Source organism: Entelurus aequoreus, linkage group LG06, assembly GCF_033978785.1.
Source record: "Entelurus aequoreus isolate RoL-2023_Sb linkage group LG06, RoL_Eaeq_v1.1, whole genome shotgun sequence".
Taxonomy (NCBI): domain Eukaryota; kingdom Metazoa; phylum Chordata; class Actinopteri; order Syngnathiformes; family Syngnathidae; genus Entelurus; species Entelurus aequoreus.
This window is the reverse complement of record NC_084736.1, coordinates 71,135,299-71,155,632: the sequence shown is the minus strand read 5'-3', so window position 1 is coordinate 71,155,632 and position 20,334 is coordinate 71,135,299. Positions and strand designations below refer to the sequence as shown.

The 20,334-nt window shown below is 38.1% G+C and overlaps 1 protein-coding gene across 3 annotated transcripts in view; it reads left to right on the top strand.

Annotated features, from left to right (window-relative positions):
- The window catches only part of inpp5l (inositol polyphosphate-5-phosphatase L), a 48,738-nt gene that overhangs the window by 7,912 nt on the left and 20,492 nt on the right, over positions 1-20,334 (top strand). For all 3 annotated transcript variants that reach the window (XM_062051437.1, XM_062051436.1, XM_062051434.1), the window contains exons 2-4: positions 3,654-3,695; positions 3,967-4,067; positions 4,390-4,477. In XM_062051437.1, the coding sequence (XP_061907421.1) occupies positions 3,654-3,695; positions 3,967-4,067; positions 4,390-4,477 (231 nt within the window). The remainder of the gene's footprint in view (positions 1-3,653; positions 3,696-3,966; positions 4,068-4,389; positions 4,478-20,334) is intronic.

Genomic DNA, 20,334 nt, shown 5'->3' with positions numbered 1-20,334 from the left:
AGCTGGTGCGGCTTATAGTCAGGTGCGGCTTATAGTCCGGAAATTACGGTACTCTGATGATTAACTTGTGTGATGACTGTATTATGATAATAGTATATACAGTATTTGTACCATGAATTGATTTACGTGGACCCCGACTTAAACAAGTTGAAAAACTTTTTCGGGTGTTACCATTTAGTGGTCAATTGTACGGAATATGTACTGAACTGTGCAATTTACTAAAAAGTTTCAATCAATCAATCCCGGCTGACAAGTGGCCAGCAGCTAAACATGTGTCTCCATGCAACCACTTGCCTAAGATAATAATACTCACCTCCAGTGGGCAAATAAACTGCATTTCTTAGTATTTTAAGTATCATTAAGTACACACTAAGACCAAGCCAGAAGCAGGCATGCTAATAGCTAAGTTAGCGTTAAACATCGTAACTGTAAAAGACTTTTGGTAACAAGGTAGCCTACAGCGTTTTTGTTGGTTTGAATAATGTAACTGAGCAAGTTGCAAACAGCCTCTTTAAACCAGACCAATACATTCAAGTCTTTTTTTTTAAGGTTTGTCTGAGAGCTTTTTAATAAGAAAGAATGCGGGGGCAGAATGTGAGTGCACCTCCCATAGTTTGTTAGCTATGCTTGAACTGACAAAAGTTCTTCAGTGAGGTCAAGCGCTCCCTTACTCGTGGAAATTTGGCTCAGGACCATGTTTCCGGGTGCCACATCTGCCTCCAGTGGAAACATGTCAGATCCCATTGTGGGAGATATGTAAACAGATGGTTATCTTTACTCAGGGATTTGGGCTGTTCTGGTCAAATACCCCCTCCTTCATTCATATAAACAAACACTCTAAAGCGTTCATGCAGCTTTTAGCATATTAGTGTTGTTTGTTGGTGAAGTCTCAACTTTATCATGCGATCCAAGGAGGAAGTGAGGTACAGTGCAATGAATATTAGCTCACTTGGGAGTTAGTCGGACGCTTCAAATGTTCAATATTGGTTAGATTGTATAGTAGGTACTAGGTACACATGCACTATATTATGTATTATAGAGTTTGCTTTGTGGAATCACATTGCATTACAACATCACATTTTTGTTACTCTATTCAAAGTGATTGTTTTGCATGGTTACGTGGCTTCCCAAAGGGCGTTGGCTTTTCAAACGTGTTGCAAGCATTATATCCTGCCCCCTTCCTGCTCCAAGCATGTAAGCTGCGCCCCAGACTAGGCTTTGTGTGGCTCCATTTTGGTCTTTAATACTTAGTAGTACCTATTTATTATTATTATTATTACTATTATTGTAAGTCATCTGAAGGGCTCCCATAACCTCCCCCTGTACACGTACACACACTCAGTATTTTTACATGCACTAAGACTACTTATTTATAGAGATGTCCGATAATGGCTTTTTTACCGATATCCGATATTCCGATATTGTCCAACTCTTAATTACCGATATTGATATCAACCGATACCAATATATACAGTCGAGGAATTAACACATTATAATGGCTCATTTTGTTGTGATGCCCCGCTGGATGCATTATACAATGTAACAATGTTTTTACAAAATAAATCAACTCAAGTTATGGGAAAAAAATGCCAACAGGGCACTGCCATATTTATTTTCAAAGTCACAAAGTGCATTACTTTTTTTTAAACATACCTCAAAACAGCAGTTTGGAATTTGGGACATGCTCTCCCTGAGAGCATGCGTCCCGGAAGAGTTAGTGCTGCAAGAGATTCTGGGTATTTGTTCTGCTGTGTTTATGTTGTGTTACGGTGCGGATGTTCTCCTGAAATGTGTTTGTCATTCTTGTTTGGTGTGGGTTCACAGTGTGGTGCATAATTGTAACAGTGTTAAAGTTGTTTATACGACTACCCTCAGTGTTACCTGTATGGCTGTTGAACAAGTATGCCTTGCATTAACTTGTGAATGTGAAATACCGTAGATATTATGTGACTGGGCCGGCATGCAGAGGAAGTGCCTTTTAAGGTTTATTGGTGCTCTGTACCTCTCCCTACGCCCGTGTACACAGCTGCGTTTTAAAAAGTCATATATTTTACTTTGTGAAACCGATACCGATAATTTCCGATATTACATTTTAAAGCATTTATCGGCCGATAATATTGGCAGTCCGATATTATTGGACATCCCTACTTATTTACATAATTTGGTTGAGACTATAAAAATGGGACCCATTACCTCCCTGCTTGGCACTCAGCATCAAGGGTTGGAGTTGGGGGTTAAACCACCAAAATGATTCCCAGGCGCGGCGCCGCTGCTGCCCACTGCTCCCCAAGGGGATGGGTCAAATGCAGAGGACAAATTTCACCACATCTAGTGTGTGTGTGACAATCATTTATCATTAATCATTTAATCTTAAACTAGCTTTTTAAAACACAAGTAAATTTGCAAGTTTCCCTTTATTTCATACTGTAAGATAGAGATTAGCTGATTGATAGATTATTATTTATTGCTAATAACTATAACAAACTATTGTTATTAGTGCATCTACGGGGGGTTAAGCCTGGTCTGTCTTTAAAAAAACAGTGACGCCTCTGTTTCGAACTTTAATCAAGGGTAATTGAAGGCACCACAGTTATGTGCTATGAGATACAAAAGTGGCAGCACGGTGGGAGAGGGGTTAGTGCGTGTGCCTCACAATACGGAGGTCTTGGGTTCAATCTTGGGCTCAGGATCTTTCTGTGTGGAATTTGCATGTTCTCCCCGTGACTTCGTGGGTTCCCTCCGGGTACTCCGGCTTCCTCCCACCTCCAAAGACATGCACCTGGGGATAGGTTGATTGGCAACGCTAAATTGGCCCTAGTGTGTGAATGTGAGTGTGAATGTCTTCTGTCTATCTGTGTTGGCCCTGCGATGAGGTGGCGACTTGTCCAGGGTGTACCCCGCCTTCTGCCCGAATGCAGCTGAGATAGGCTCCAGCAACCCCCGCGACCCCGAACGGGACAAGCGGTAGAAAATGGATGGGATGGAGATGCAAAAGTAAAACTGAAACATAACTTTGTCGGATGCTGCCAAAAATAGATTACCAATATATTCACCCATCTTTAGTCACCCCATGCTGGTTCCCAAATGTTGGCGCTGGGTGTGAATGAATAAGGGTGAGCTTTGATGACGTTATGACATCTGTTTTGAGCAAACCGTGTTCAATCAGAGGCTCTGAGCCATTTTGCATTTTTGCAAGATGGTTGTAGGTGCTGTTAGACATTCCTAATTTGATTCAAACAACTTTATTATTGAACATAGACAGCAAAAATGATTGAACTTTTATAGAGAAAAAAACACACATCCTCTTGTGGTTAGGTTATTGCAGTCTTCCTACTCCTTCTTCCTACTCCTTTTCGAACATGTTGAAAAGAGAAACTGGAAATTGTGATGTATCATGTTGTATGCTTGCATGTTCGAAATAAACTCAAACTCAAACTCAATATTTCGATGTTGATTAACCAACCGTGCAGCCCTAATAAAAACTGAATAATATTATCGCTGACGCCTAATTTTCAATTCAGTTTGACTTTATTAGAAGTTGTGACTAGTGAGTGTTACCAAGAGTACTAAAGGTTTTTGAGCTCTATACAGTAAATATGACAACATTTGATACCAAGTTTAATATTGTTGTATCTTGTTTATCTTCTTTATAGGTGGGCGAAATTCAAAATGAATGGCTTCAGGAGCTATACAAGGTACATTTGGGCATTTGGGAAGTGAAAGCCGTTTAACCTTTTAACTTCATTCCTTGTGACACATACTGTACATAAGTATTTCATCATGTACTCTGGAAAACGGACACTGTGCTGATCACTGATAAGAAATGAACACATGGCCTGGTATGTTAACTAAGCAAGCCAAAAATTCCACTTGACCCCTTGTGGAAAATTACCCTTCTGTGACAGAAAAAAGTGAGCCTTTTTAGTGTGCAATGTAATAATCTTTGCTTTTCTCTCTGCATCACAGACCATCCACAGCTACAAACCACAGTTCATCGCCCTGCACTTTCAGGAGGTGGGAGGGAAAGACTACGTTGTCAACATGGGGCTTGCAGAACAATTCTTTTGGTAGGGAAAATGTGCTATAAATAATCAGTCTGATGTTATATTTCGGGATTTGTGTTTGTTTTGATCACAGACGCCCTCATTGTCCTGCGCCCAAATAATTCTCATTATCAGAAAGTTAAACTCACATGCTTTATCAAAGGACAAAGAACTGATTGGATATGTTTGCCAACTAGCAATCCAAAACAGGCTAATGAAGATCTGGAACAACCGCGGAACCCCCCCCCCCCCCCCCAAAAAAAAACAAAAAACAAACAGAAGAATCTTTATAGCCTTTTATCAACACAACCACACATTATGCTAATGATTACTCTGTTGTTTCCAGGAGTATTGAGTCCAGTCAAGAACTGAAAGACTTTGATAAGCGCTGTATCTACGTGGACAACCAGTTCCAAGCAGAAGAGAGCTTCACGGTGAGAAGGAAGCACACAAACCTGCAACTGTAAAAGTGATGTAGTTCCCTGCATCACCACTAGATAGAGCCTTTAGCACGTTAACAAAACGAAGAAACTGTGCTTGGCTGTTTAGGAGCCAGTATTACAGTATAAGGGGTTCTGTAGACCTCCTGCAAAGTCAAACATATATGTAGAAGTTTATTTACATAGTATGTTAAGGGTTCTTAATATGTAAAAACCTCTCTTTCATCAAATTAGGCTTTGTCCTTAATAATTCTCATATCATTATAGATACCCAGTTCCATATTATTTAACATGTTTTTTTGCCACATGTTGATGTTAAGACTTTTAACTTAATTACCTGTAGTTGATGAGTCATATATGTTCTGTGGGTTACCTGTACAATCTCTGACATCAGCCATATATAATACGGTTACTGTATTTGAAGCCTCCCAATTTGAACAAGTGCCAAGTGGCACACATAAAGATGCACAAAGTAATGTGATTTTGACAAAATACATTTAATTGTTTGTTATTCTTACTGACTAAAAAGCAAACTTGCTTCAATTAATTATTTTTAGAGTGAATTTAATAAGAAACTATTACATTTATCATTAATTAACACATGTTCAAAGTGCAATTTCAATGTTGCTGATGTGTATTTATTAGAAAAAAAGAATTAAGGTTTTGGCAAGCAGAATATTTTCCTAAAATACACATTGAGACTATAAAATGTGTTTTATCCGATTTACCCGATCGATAGCTGCAGCCCTATTAGAAACCATAGACACCTGTGGCAAAGAAAAAAAGTTAAGGAAGCAAACAGTCAATATTTTGCCTCTTTATAATAATAAATACTTTGGTAAAGCAGCTCTCATTTAATCCTACCCTTTCTCCGTGTTTATTCACATTATGTATTTAGTAGAGATGTCCGATAAATGCTTTAAAATGTAATATCGGAAACTATTGGTATCGTTTTTTTTATTATCGGTATCGTTTTTTATTTTTCAAATTAAATCAACATAAAAAACACAAGATACACTTACAATTAGTGCACCAACCCAAAAAACCTCCCTCCCCCATTTACACTCATTCACACTCATTCGCACAAAAGGGTTGTTTCTTTCTGTTATTAATATTGTGGTTCCTACATTATACATCAATATATATCAACACAGTCTGCAAGGGATACAGTCCGTAAGCACACATGATTGTGCGTGCTGCTGGTCCACTAATAGTACTAACCTTTAACAGTTAATTTTACTAATTTTCATTAATTACTAGTTTCTATGTAACTGTTTTTTATATTGTTTTACTTTCTTTTTTATTGAAGACAATGTTTTTAATTTATTTATCTTATTTTATTTTATTAATTTTTTTAAAAAGGACCTTATCCTCACCATACCTGGTTGTCCAAATTAGGCATAATAATGTGTTAATTCCACGACTGTATATATCGGTATCGGTTGATATCGGTATCAGTAATTAAGAGTTGGACAATAATGGAATATCGGATATCGGCAAAAAAGCCATTATCGGACATCCCTAATTATTATCATTACTTCCTGTGTGAAAAGAAAGAGAATAGTGGAGAAAAAAAATGAAACACCAATAAGTAAATAGGAGTGGACAAAATGACACTAGCTTTTACAGTGTTAAGAAAAATAAAAAAAATAAGCATACAAATAATGTGTATCTTTAAAATTAATACAATTTAAATAAATAGAGAGTGCATAGAAAATGTATGACTTAGAGAAAGTGGGAACATTAACAACAAGAAAAGGAAGGACATTAACATTAAATATAGGAAAACATTTTTGGACTTAAATGAACAATTCATGAGTTTCAACACATCATTGGCGATATAATGAGATCCTTTTCATCATTTTTCCCCTTTAAGGAAGCCACTTTTTCTTCCTGCAGCACATCCATTTTTTTACAAGGTGATGCGTTATGATTCTTTAATTCCTTAAAGGCCTACTGAAATGAATTTTTTTTATTTAAACGGGGATAGCAGATCCATTCTATGTGTCATACTTGATCATTTCGCGATATTGCCATATTTTTGCTGAAAGGATTTAGTAGAGAACATAAACGATAAAGTTCGCAACTTTTGGTCGCTGATAAAAAAAGCCTTGTCTGTACCGGAAGTAGCGTGACGTCGCAGGTTGGAAGGCTCCTCACATTTCCCCATTGTTTACACCAGCAGCGAGAGCGATTCGGACAGAGAAAGCGACGATTACCCCATTAATTTGAGCGAGGATGAAAGATTCGTGGATGAGGAACGTGAGAGTGAAGGACTAGAGTGCAGTGCAGGACGTATCTTTTTTCGCTCTGACCGTAACTTAGGTACAAGGGCTCATTGGATTCCACACTTTCTCCTTTTTCTGTTGTGGATCACGGATTTGTATTTTAAACCACCTCGGATACTATATCCTCTATGAGAGTCGAGAACGCGAAATGGACATTCACAGCGACTTTTATCTCCACGACAATACATCGGCGAAGCACTTTAGCTACGGAGCTAGCGTGATAGCATCGGGCTTAACTGCAGATAGAAACAAAAGAAATAAACCCATGACTGGAAGGATAGACAGAAAATCAACAATACTATAAACCATGGACCTGTAACTACACGGTTAATGCTTTCCAGCCTGGCGAAGCTTAACAATGCTGTTGCTAACGACGCCATTAAGGCTAACTTAGCTACGGGACCTCACAGAGCTATGCTAAAAACATTAGTTATCCACCTACGCCAGCCAGCCCTCATCTGCTCATCAACACCCGTGCTCACCTGCGTTCCAGCGATCGACGGAGCGACGAAGGACTTCACCCGATCATCGATGCGGCTAGCGTCGGATAGCGCGTCTGCTATCCAAGTCAAAGTCCTCCTGGTTGTGTTGCTGCAGCCAGCCGCTAATACACCGATCCCACCTACAACTTTCTTCTTTGCAGTCTTCATTGTTCATTAAACAAATTGCAAAAGATTCACCAACACAGATGTCCAGAATACTGTGGAATTTTGCGATGAAAACAGAGCTTTTTGTATTGGATACAATGGTGTCCGAATACTTCCGTTTCAACCATTGGCGTCACGCGCATACGTCATCATACATAGATGTTTTCAACCGGAAGTGTGGCGGGAATTTTAAAATTGCACTTTATAAGTTAACCCGGCCGTATTGGCATGTGTTGCAATGTTAAGATTTCATCATTGATATATAAACTATCAGACTGCGTGGTCGGTAGTAGTGGGTTTCAGTAGGCCTTTAACATGTTTTGTTAGGTACAGAAGTGCCTCAACTTATGACTTAAATTGGTTCTGCGACTAAGGGCTTAACTCAAAGCACTTGCATCTCAATCAACATCTCCCGTTGAAATTCCTTGAAATTAATTTAATTGGTGCTCGGACCCACGCAAAACAGCACCATTTTAACGTGTAACATGCCTTTTACAAAGAAAAACTGACTTTTACATTAGAAATGGATAATATACGGTACTATGAACAACTTCAGTATTTTTTTGTACAGCATTTACCTTGGGGAGTGGACTTCTACAGTATCTCCTTCCAGCTGCTACTTTGTCGAACATTAGCAGCTTTTTCAAATTTCAATGAATAAATGGCCACCGTTTAAATCAGGGGTGTCAAACTCGCCGCATGGAAGAAAATCTATTCCCACATGGGCCGGGCGGGTAAAATCATGGCATAATAACTTAAAAATACAACTACGACTACTTCAGATTGTTTTATTTGTTTTACTTTGGCCCAAAACACAACAAGCACATTCTGAAAATGTACATATAACAAATAATCCTCTTGACAAAACACTTCAAGTTAGTTGAAAATTCTGATGAATAAATTGGTACAGTTTTAAAAAACACCATGAAGAACACAATTAACTTAGACTTAATCTCAGTGTATCTACAAAGCAATTAAACTGTAGGTCACAGCCCATCTAGGATTGGACAAAAAACAAAATAAAGCATAAATAAAAACTATTCTACGTGTCAACTACCTCATTTGTCATGTCCACATATTAATCCTGTGCTAACTCAACAAACTATTCAAGAGGGTTGAGTTACTCCCTGACTTCTAGGCATCACTGCGTATCGATAGAAAAATAAAAGCTGTGCCATGTGTGAACAATTTCAACAAACCAAAAAACTTAGACTGACAATATTGCACTGTTCACTGTCTTTAAATTTGCACAGAAAACCAACATTTTCACAGAACTATATCAATGTGTAAAATATCAAATAATATTATTTAGCTCATTCACGTAAGAGACTAGACTTAGCGATTAGGAGTGACAGATTGTTTGGTAAACGTATAGCATGTTCTATATGTTATAGTTATTTGAATGACTCTTACCATAATATGTTACGTTAACATAGCAGGCACATTCTCAGTTGGTTATTTATGCGTCATATAACGTACACTTATTCAGCCTGTTGTTCACTATTCTTTATTTATTTTAAATTGCCTTTCAAATGTCTATTCTTGGTGTTGGGTTTTATTAAATAAATTTCCCCCAAAAATGCGACTTATACTCCAGTGCGACTTATATATGTTTTTTTCCTTCTTTATTATGCATTTTCGGCCGGTGCGACTTATACTCAGGAGCGACTTATGTGTGAAATTATTAACACATTACTGTAAAATATCAAATAATATTATTTAGCTCATTCACGTAAGAGACTAGACTTAGCGATTAGGAGTGACAGATTGTTTGGTAAACGTATAGCATGTTCTATATGTTATAGTTATTTGAATGACTCTTACCATAATATGTTACGTTAACATACCAGGCCCATTCTCAGTTGGTTATTTATGCGTCATATAACGTACACTTATTCAGCCTGTTGTTCACTATTCTTTATTTATTTTAAATTGCCTTTCAAATGTCTATTCTTGGTGTTGGGTTTTATCAAATAAATTTCCCTCAAAAATGCGACTTATACTCCAGTGCGACTTATATATGTTTTTTTCCTTCTTTATTATGCATTTTCGGCCGGTGCGACTTATACTCCGGAGCGACTTATAGTCCGAAAAATACAGTACATTTATCGAATTCATCTCGCGGGTAGTATTGAACCTGTTAGCGGGCCTGATTCAGCCCACAGGCCGCATATTTGACATCACTGGTTTAGATATTATTTTAACATCCTTGGTTCCCTCTGCTTCAGTTTTGGTGCAGACTAGCAGTGATCGTCTCAAATTTATTTGCCAAGTTGGCAAGACTTTCTGTCATGCGTTTGATGATTTCTTTCTTTAAGTCAATGAATATCATCCACTTCTTTTTCTCAGCACTGTCCTTCACACTCACCTTCTTTCCTCCCATGGTTGAAAACCAAAGTTATATCCATATTAAGCTATGAGCTAATGCGGTCCAGACCATATATTTTGGGTGAATCTTACGGGTTTTACTGTGACATTTGCTACGCCAACTAATGGATGTTAATTGTAGCTCAAATTTGTGCTTGCAACTTAAAGGCCCACTGAAACCCACTACTACCGACCACGCAGTCTGATAGTTTATATATCAATGATGAAATCTTAACATTGAAACACATGCCAATACGGCCGGGTTAACTTATAAAGTGCAATTTTAAAATTCCCGCCACACTTCCGGTTGAAAAACTCCTTTGGATATGATTTATGCGTGTGACGTCACAAAATCCACGGAAGTGGTTGTACCCCATCGACCCGATACAAAAACCTCTTGTTTTCTTCGACAAAATTCCACAGTATTCTGGACATCTGTGTTGGTGAATCTTTTGCAATTTGTTTAATGAACAATGGAGGCTGCAAAGAAGAACGTTGTAGGTGGGATCGATCGGTGTATTAGCGGCTAAGTACAATACTTACAGCAACACAACAAGGACTACTTACTACGCCTAGCCGATGCTTGCCGCCAAACCCACGGATGAAGTCCTTCGTCGCGCCGTCGATCGCTGGAACGCAGGTGAGCATGGGTGTTGATGGGAAGATGAGGGCTGGCTGGCGTAGGTGGAGCGCTAATGTTTTTATCATAGTTCTGTGAGGTCCGGTTGCTAAGTTGCTAAATTAGCCTTAGCGTCGTTAGCAACAGCATTGTTAAGCCTTACCAGGCTGAGAATTTTTAACCGTGTAGTTACATGTACATGGTTTAATAGTATTGTTGATCTTCTGTCTATCCTTCCAGTCAGGGATTTATTTATTTTGTTTCTATCTTCATTTGAGAACGATGCTATCACGTTAGCTCAGTAGCTAAGTGTGTCACCAATGTATTGTCGTGGAGATAAAAGTCACTTTAAATGTCCATTTCGCGTGCTCGACTCTCATTTTCAAGAGGATATAGTATCCGAGGTGGTTTAAAATACAAATCCGTGATCCACAATAGAAAAAGGAGAGAGTGGGGAATCCAATGAGCCAGCTTGTACCTAAGTTACGGTCAGAGCGAAAAAAGATACGTCCATCACTGCCTCTCTAGTCATTCACTGTAACGTTCCTCATCTACGAATCTTTCATCCTCGCTCAAATTAATGGGGTAATCGTCGCTTTGTCACTCCGAATCTCTCGCTCCATTGTAAACAACGGGGAATTGTGAGGAATACTAGCTCCTGTGACGTCACGCTACTTCCGGTACAGGCAAGGCTTTTTTTATCAGCGAGCAAAAGTTGCGAACTTTATCGTCGATTTTTTTCTACTAAATCCTTTCAGCAAAAATATGGCAATATCGCGAAATGATCAAGTATGACACATAGAATGGATCTGCTATTCCTGTTTAAATAAAAAAAAATCATTTCAGTAGGCCTTTAAAGCATAACAATTAGCCAGAAGACAGCTTTTATCGCAAAACAATATGTAAATTGGGTTACTCTTAAATTGAGGTAGCGCAGTATATCCTCATCTCAACAAGCAGTTACTCTCTTTTTTTCATTCAACCAGCCAACAATATGCTTTAAACAAACTTAACATTAAACAGAATTCCTTCGCTATTATTTACATGAAAAACATCTCACCGCCATGGCAGTAAAACATAAAAACATGTTTCGAGAGTCACATGGTTAACTTTATTTAGGAGTCTTGATCCTGCACACACTCACACTGCAAAAACTGAAATCTAAGTAAGATTAAATATCTCAAATAAGGGTGATATTTGCTTATTTTTGTCTGATAAGATAATTCTTCTCACTAAGCAGATTTTATGTTAGTCTTTTACTTGTTTTAAGGGTTTTGGTCCTAAATTATCTCAGTAAGATATTACAGCTTGTTGCTAAGATTTTATGACCTATATTGAGTAAAACATGCTTGAAACTAGAATATAAAGTGTGGCAAAGCTGTGTCATCAACACTCACAAGTAATAATTTCTTACTTCAAGCATGAACAAAAAAAATCATGACTTTGACACAATTGTGTCTCATAATTAAAACAGATGACAGCCAAATGGACTTTTCTGTTTGATTTTCAATGAAACAATAGAAAATACGTACTCATATAGTAGTACAGTTGGCACAGTACAGTAAACTGACAGTTAATATTTAAACATTTAACATGTGACATTTCAAACAATTTTGAACAGAGATAGTTCATGCACATTCAGAAAATTCTTCAATATTACAATTTTAAAAAATGTGGCTGTGGGCCTGGCTGTATATATACGCACTAATTGACTAAAAGAGCACACACTTGGCGCGATGATGTCATGTTGTCGATGGAAAAATTCATTTTTAGACCATATGATTTGCCTGAGCGGCTAGGAGACCCAGAGAGTAACAAGCGGTTGCCTTGTTGCCTTTCCATTAAGAACAATAAATTAGTTTTTAGTATAAGTTTGTTGGTTTCAAAAAATGTAATGCCGAGCGCATATCATTATGTCAAGATAATTGCACTAGCATTTACTTAATTTAAGAATATTTTTCAACATATTGAGCAAAAAGGTCTCTTATTTATTTATTTTTTTTCTACCAAGAAAAGTGCACTTGTTATTAGTGAGAATATACTTATTTTAAGGTATTTTTGGGTCCATTGAGGTTAGCTAATTTTACTTGTTTTGGAAAGTCTTGACAAGCCAAATTTTCTTGTTCTATTGGCAGATAATTTTGCTTAGTTCAAATAAAATACCCCTAATTTTTAAAAACATTTTTCTTGTTTTTGAACACTGACTTTTTGCAGTGCATTGGATAAACAGTGGTCGTGTCTTTCATAAACTATTAACCCATACTCCTCCCAGGTGATCCCCCTTGCCCTGTCGTCCGACAGCAGAGGTCATTGGCTGCTCCTGTAGGGTTGAAGGAGAAAGTCAATGGTCAGGTGTGCGGCTGACAGGGCTAAGTCAATACATTTAAGTCTAGATTAAAACTATTGATCCCAGCCCATTTGTGGACAATAAGTAAAGTGTGTGTGGGAACGGGTTGGAAGCCGGAACAGCTGGGACTAAGTTTGCCCATGTTAGCACCCTCCACTCTTTGCCCCCGAGAGGGATCATGTGTCCCCACCCGCCTGGCCGTGTGCCTTATTCTCATTTTGTCGTTGCCACCTGCATTGATTTTCAATTTGTTCCTCCACGGCTACAGATCATCAGTTATACAGCCGAGAGAGAAAGCGTTTGGGGGCAGGGGGGTCTCCTGCAAAAGTAAATGGGGCAGACTTGCATGCATTTTCAGTACAAATGGTATTTTGATAAAAAATCACTTGCAAGTCAATATTTTTTTATTAGACTGCACACACCTGATTGATGAAGATAGGTGTTGGCCGGAGTATGTGGAGAAACGTGCTTTTCTGCACTGTTAAAGTCAACTAAGGCAAATTAAGGTTACGCAACCATATTGATGCAAAACAAACTTCTTGCTGTAATTGTGGACTGCAATGTTTATACAGCAACTTTTATCCTAGTGCTTTAGTAAATGTCAACAGCCCTCATTTGTGCGGCCTTAGTTTGGACAAGTAGGTCCTTAATTGCTGCTCACTGAGGCAAAGCACACAGACACCTCTATTTTGTCAAACAAGGAGGGCTTTGGCCCTGAAGAGAAATGATGTCTTCAGGGAGACATCTCTCATGCTGAGGCGAGTGGTGGGGGTTGTGCAAGACCCTCCCTTGCACACTGGTCCGTCACGCCCTAAGCCCCCCAGTGGAAGGGATGATTTTTCTTCGCTGTCAGTCGCCGCAGCAGTGTTGGCAGTCTGCAGGCCCACTGCCTAATACCTTTTAAATAGTTTTAATCTTCTGTCTTTATTGATCTCGCGGGACATGATTAATCAGATCAGTGGAGCAGGCAGTTAGTACATTAAAAATTGTCAGACCATGTTAAGGATGGTTGGGTGGCGAAGCGGAGGAGGGTAGGGGGTGTTTGTTGAAGTCCCTTATAGTAAGTTGTATGTGTCTTTGGCAGAGTAACAAACAATGTTAGAGTATCATTCACCGGCAGCCTCGCAGTTGAACGCACATGATGGTGAAACAAACATCTCAGTTCATCAGCTCCACTGTCGGGTCGGTATGATTTCTGCTGTTTTTGTCGCCACGTTCAGTAAACTTTTCGCAGTTTGTTTGCGGGTCAATGCTTTTGTAGTTTGTGCTGCTGAAAAAAAACACAGTGAAGGCCTGACACTGATGAATTACTTCATTAAGAAACCTCTTTTTTTGCCAAAGCCACCCAAAAAAATCCCAGAATCCTATGAAAAGTGGGGGATACGTAAACCGAGATACCACTGTGTAGTGATGCTCACTTTTAAATGACAGCGCCAGACAAATACTAATTTAACAATGTGTTTTTTGTGTTTCTGACCTTATACCGTATTTTTCGGAGTATAAGTCGCTCCGGAATATAAGTCGCACCGGCCGAAAATGCATAATAAAGAAGGAAAAAAACATATATAAGTCGCACTGGAGTATAAGTCGCATTTTTTGGGGAAATTTATTTGATAAAACCCAACACCAAGAATAGACATTTGAAAGGCAATTTAAAATAAATAAAGAATAGTGAACAACAGGCTGAATAAGTGTACGTTATATGAGGTATAAATAACCAACTGAGAACGTACCTGGTATGTTAACGTAACATATTATGGTAAGAGTCATTCAAATAACTATAACATATAGAACAGGAGTCACCAACGCGGTGCCCGCGGGCACCAGGTCGCCCGTAAGGACCAGATGAGTCGCCCGCTGGCCTGTTCTAAAAATAGCAGCACTTATCAGTGAGCTGCCTCTATTTTTTAAATTTTATTTATTTACTAGTGTGACAGTCTTAACTGTCGTGCGGGTTCTCAGGACCATCCAGAGAAGACATTGTCGTAAGACGGTTTAGACTTCTTTATTATTTCAATCAGAGTCTTTTGCGTGCTTTTCAGCAGCTGCCTTTTTTCTCACGTGAGCACATGAATGGTTTACTCCCGTCCGCCGTCTGCTTTCCAGCAATACGTCGCCGTCGTTTGCGTGGCAGCAGAGGATGGTTTCCTCCCGTCCGCCGTCTTTCTCCGTCTCCTCCCTTGATGTTCACGTCTCTCGCCCTTTTATACGGTCCGAGAGGGTGATTGCACTGTCCACAGCTGCGCGCTCCACACACCTTATGCTAATTGCGGCGTCGCTCTCAGCTCGCTCGTCCACGCCTCCTCGCCGCCATCTTGGAGCGGGCGCCGTCAGTCCACCGGCCCCGCCTCCCCACAACTAGCAAGCTGGTCTCGCTTTGCTAGACATTTTTAATTCTAAGAGAGACAAAACTCAAATAGAATTTGAAAATCCAAGAAAATATTTTAAAGACTTGGTCTTCACTTGTTTAAATAAATTCATTTATTTTTTTACTTTGCTTCTTATAACTTTCAGAAAGACAATTTTAGAGAAAAAATACAACCTTAAAAATGATTTTAGGATTTTTAAACACATATACTTTTTTACCTTTTAAATTCCTTCCTCTTCTTTCCTGACAATTTAAATCAATGTTCAAGTAAATTTATTTTTTTTATTGTAAAGAATAATAAATACATTTTAATTGAATTCTTCATTTTAGCTTCTGTTTTTTCGACAAAGAATATTTGTGAAATATTTCTTCAAACTTATTATGATTAAAATTCAAAAAAATGATTCTGGCAAATCTAGAACATCTGTAGAATCCGAGGCTTTGCAGAAAAGTACTCTCAGGTCATAAACAGAGTTGGGCAAGAGTTTGAGAACAGGTTTTGTGACCTGGATCAGCTTGAGCCATGTGTGTCGTTCATTTCTAATCATTTCATGAACGTGGACATATCATGCATTGCTGAGCAGTTAAGTGCAACGTTCAGCCTGGATGCTGAACAGGTAGAGATTGAAATTGTAACACTGCAAAATGACCTCCACCTCAAAGCCCACCAGGCTGCACCAAACTTTTGGTGCCTTGTTGACACAGAAAAGTACAGTGGTGTATGCGCAGCAGCTATAAATGATAAATGGGTTATACTTGTATAGCGCTTTTCTACCTTCAAGGTACTCAAAGCGCTTTGACAGTATTTCCACATTCACCCATTCACACACACATTCACACACTGATGGCGGGAGCTGCCATGCAAGGCGCTAACCAGCAGCCATCAGAGGCAAAGGGTGAAGTGTCTTGCCCAAGGACACAACGGACATGACTAGGAAGGTAGAAGGTGGGGATTGAACCCCAGTAACCAGCAACACTCCGATTGCTGGCACAGCCACTCTACCAACTTTGCCACGCCGTCCCTATGAAGGTTGCAAGCCTGTTTGGTTCAACTTATCTTTGTGAATCAGCCTCTTCTGACATGAACTTCATCAAGAACAAACACGCCTCACTGATGCACATCTGCAAGACTCACTCAGAGTTGCAGTGTCAAGTTACACACCAGAGTACAACACACTAGTTAACAGCATGCAATGCCAGGCTTCCCACTAACTGACAAAGAAACAGATAACAGATTTGGTGTCCAGTTCAAAGTGTGACATGATTTATTTAAAAATTTGAGAGTTGACTTTTGTATTTTACATGAGTTATTATTTGTACAAACATGTTGCAAAGTAATTCATGATTTGTTAAAAAATGTTAGTGGCTAGCTAGTTAAAATGGGATATTGTGATTTCACAAGACTGTCTTAGAAGTGATCATTTGAAAATGTTCAATTTGAAAAATGTGCACTTAGAGAAAATATAATAATAAAGTGTTGCATATTGATATTTATCTGTTTCTATATATATTTATTGTGAGAAATCATTAAGATGATCAGTGTTTCCACAAAGATAAATATAATGAATTATTAATAATAACAGAGTTAAAGGTAAATTGAGCAAATTGGCTATTTCTGGCAATTTATTTAAGTGTGTATCAAAATGGTAGCCCTTCACATTAATCAGTACCCAAGAAGTAGCTCTTGGTTTCAAAAAGGTTGGTGACCCCTGATATAGAACATGCTATACGTTTACCAAACAATCTGTCACTCCTAATCGCTAAATCCCATGAAATCTTATACGTCTAGTCTCTTACGTGAATGAGCTAAATAATATTATTTGATATTTTATGGTAATGTGTTAATAATTTCACACATAAGTCGCTCCTGAGTATAAGTCGCACCCCCGGCCAAACTATGAAAAAAACTGCGACTTATAGTCCGAAAAATACGGTACTCGTCTCTTGTTCGATAACCAAGATGATGCAGCAAATTTCCACACCAAACTACAATAACAAAAATATCATGATATCACTCTACCTATCAAAAGTCTTCGAAAAGGCATATCGTTTCATCCAGTTTGCATATCCAACCTCTCATATTAACACTCATTGTGTAGTTGTTGCCAGTTACTATACCTTGATGTGAAGTAAACCATAATCACACATTGTACTGCAGTACAGTATGTACACAATACACAATAATTACATTTATTTTGCGGAATAATTTACCAAGCAACACACATACAATCCTGCTCAGTTTTTATTTGAAGTAGACAGCAGAAAAGAAATGGCACTTCAAGAAATGTTCGTGAGGTTTAGTAAATTTGCTCAACTTTTTCAATCACTTTATTAGCTTCTTAACAATTTAAAAAGTAACTTTTAGACAAATAAATGCATGTGATGCTACTATTTGATGTAATCTATTAAACAACCAGTTTGTCTGTACTAAGAAGTAATTATAGACAATTCGATATGTATCTAGATACATGAATGATTCAGAAATGATACATTGTAAAATGTATTGATTCAATTCAATTTGGTAGGATTTCAATATGATGCAATATTATGCAATTTGGTGCACTCCCTTGTTTAAAGAAGACTTAAAATGAACATAGGTCAGTTCTATAAATGTAGCACTGTTTATATTCAAATATATATACTTTACAAAGTACTTGTGTTGCGTTTGACATGACCATGAACCTCATGGAGTAAAAGTTGTGTGAATTTCCTATTTAAAAATGGTACGCGCTCAAATCCAGAAAAAGTCATACACACATTTTCATATGTATTATAGCGAGCGCACACATTTATCCAAGCATATTTCTTTTTTACTTCCCAGTCAATGTGGAATTGACCATTCATGTTGGCATGCAGCTCGATACTCCCTGTCCAAGCCCTCATTTAAATATGCAAATCATATTTAAATTAGCCATGTGCCCGAGATCCAACACTCTGCCCAATCAGAATTCACAAGCAAGGAGCAGGAGGTGCTTCTTTTTGGTGTTTCCAGCGAATGAAAGAGGGTTGAGTGGGATTAGTTGTGCGAGGCTGTCAATGCTGAAGAGTCAGACAATCGCACACAGGAACAAATAAGAAATAAGTGGTACTACATAAGGGAGAAGGTGATGAAAAAGATGGATGTGGCCAAAGCAGGCCCAGGGGACCGGAGATAAGATCATTTGAAAAGATCATCGCTGCAATGATACGTAAAACTTTAGAAGAGATGGGAGCACATGTGAGTGACTCTGATTACATCCCAATATAAATATCATTTGTGTTACTTGCAACAAAATGTTATATAACAGTAGCCCGCTAACAGCCAGATTAGTGTTTCATGTAAAAATTATGTAATATTTGGTTTTACATCTTTTAAATGTAAAAATGCCAATATATCAAAAAGGATACGGAAGACGTTGACTCTTGTTTGATTACTCAATTTATTATTATAACACAGGAGAGTTACTTGCGGTAGCAGCCCCGTGACGCAAAGTCAGGCGAATCCTCCACCGTTTCTGGTGCCAATAATGTGATGCAACCAACGGTGGCTGCAAATGTCCGCCCTACTGGCCAAGCTGTGCTGCAGTCACAGGAACACATTGTGACAGCGATAAGTGGCAACTAGGGCTGCAACTAACGATTAATTTGATAATCGATTAATCTGTTGATTATTACTTCGATTAGTCGATTAATAATCGGATAAAAGAGACAAACTACATTTCTATCCTATCCAGTATTTTATTGAAAAAAAACAGCATACTGGCACCATACTTATTTTGATTATTGTTTCTCAGCTGTTTGTAAATGTTGCAGTTTATAAATAAAGGTTTATTTAAAAAAATAAATAAAAAAATAAAATAAAACATTTTTCATTAAAAAAAACACCTCTGCACATGCGCATAGCATAAATCCAACGAATCGATGACTAAATTAATCGGCAATTATTTTAATCATCGATTTTAATCGATTTAATCGATTAGTTGTTGCAGCCCTAGTGGCAACATGATTGCCTAAATACTGTACATTATTAGATGTCCTCACAAATATGAATATGAAGCATTAAATTAATTGGCGAAAAAGTAATTTTGTGTCTTTGCCATGATTTTTTACATTGTTTAAATCAAATGTTGGCAAAGCCCGAACGACCACCTCTGTGTGTTGCCAAAGTATCCACAGCATGTAGTCATGTGCGTTCATGAGCCATGAAGTTGGCGTGAGATATCGCACATTTCCACCTTCAGTTCACGCTTGATACATTTGCTGTGAAAAAGGGTGTTTGCCTTTGTGCATACGCACGTTTAATATATAAGGCCCAATTTCATTGCCTTTATTACTGCAACGCTTTACACTGAGAGCACTTTGGAAAGCCCGTCTAACAAAAGTTGAACAGACCAATGTTACCTATTGGCACAAATTGTCTTCATCACTTTATTTTTTATACAAACAACTCTGGTACGCATTTGTCGGTAAAATGCTTAGTATCTTTTACTGAGGCTTCAATGTGTTTATTATGCCCCGAAAAGCCCTGAACTACAACACTTTAAGATCTTTTATCAGGGACAAAATAGCACTTTTTATTACATAAATGTATCACAGTTTTATCAAGTTTATTGTTACTCATAAACAAACCAAATGTCTTCCAAACTTCGGACCTAATCATATCCATGTCGCACATTTTGTATTTCCCCCCTTGTGGCTCCCTTAGACGTCCCCAACAACAAACATAGACCAGTGGTACCCAACCACTGGCCAAGGGACCGGTACCGGTCTGTGACCCATTTGCTACCGGGCCACAAAAAACGTTATATAATTTATAAACAACCGCATTTTCACCGACTTTACTTTTGCCCGTCCTGTTATACAGACCCACACTGCAAAAAGTCAGTGTTCAAAAACAAGAAAAAAATATGTAAAAATTAGGCGTATTTTATTTGAACTAAGCAAAATTATCTGCCAATAGAACAAGAAAATTTGGCTTGTCAAGGCTTTCCAAAAAAAGGAAAATTAGCTAACCTCAATGAACCCAAAAATACCTTAAAATAAGTATATCCTCACTAATAACAACTGTACTACTATATGAGTATGTATGTTCTATTGTTTCATTGAAAATAAAACAGCAAAGTCCATTTGGCTGTCATCTGTTTTAATTATGAGACACAATTGTGTCAAAGTCATGATTTTTTTTGTCATGCTTGAAATAAGAAATTATTACTTTAAAAAAGTAGTTTTATACTTG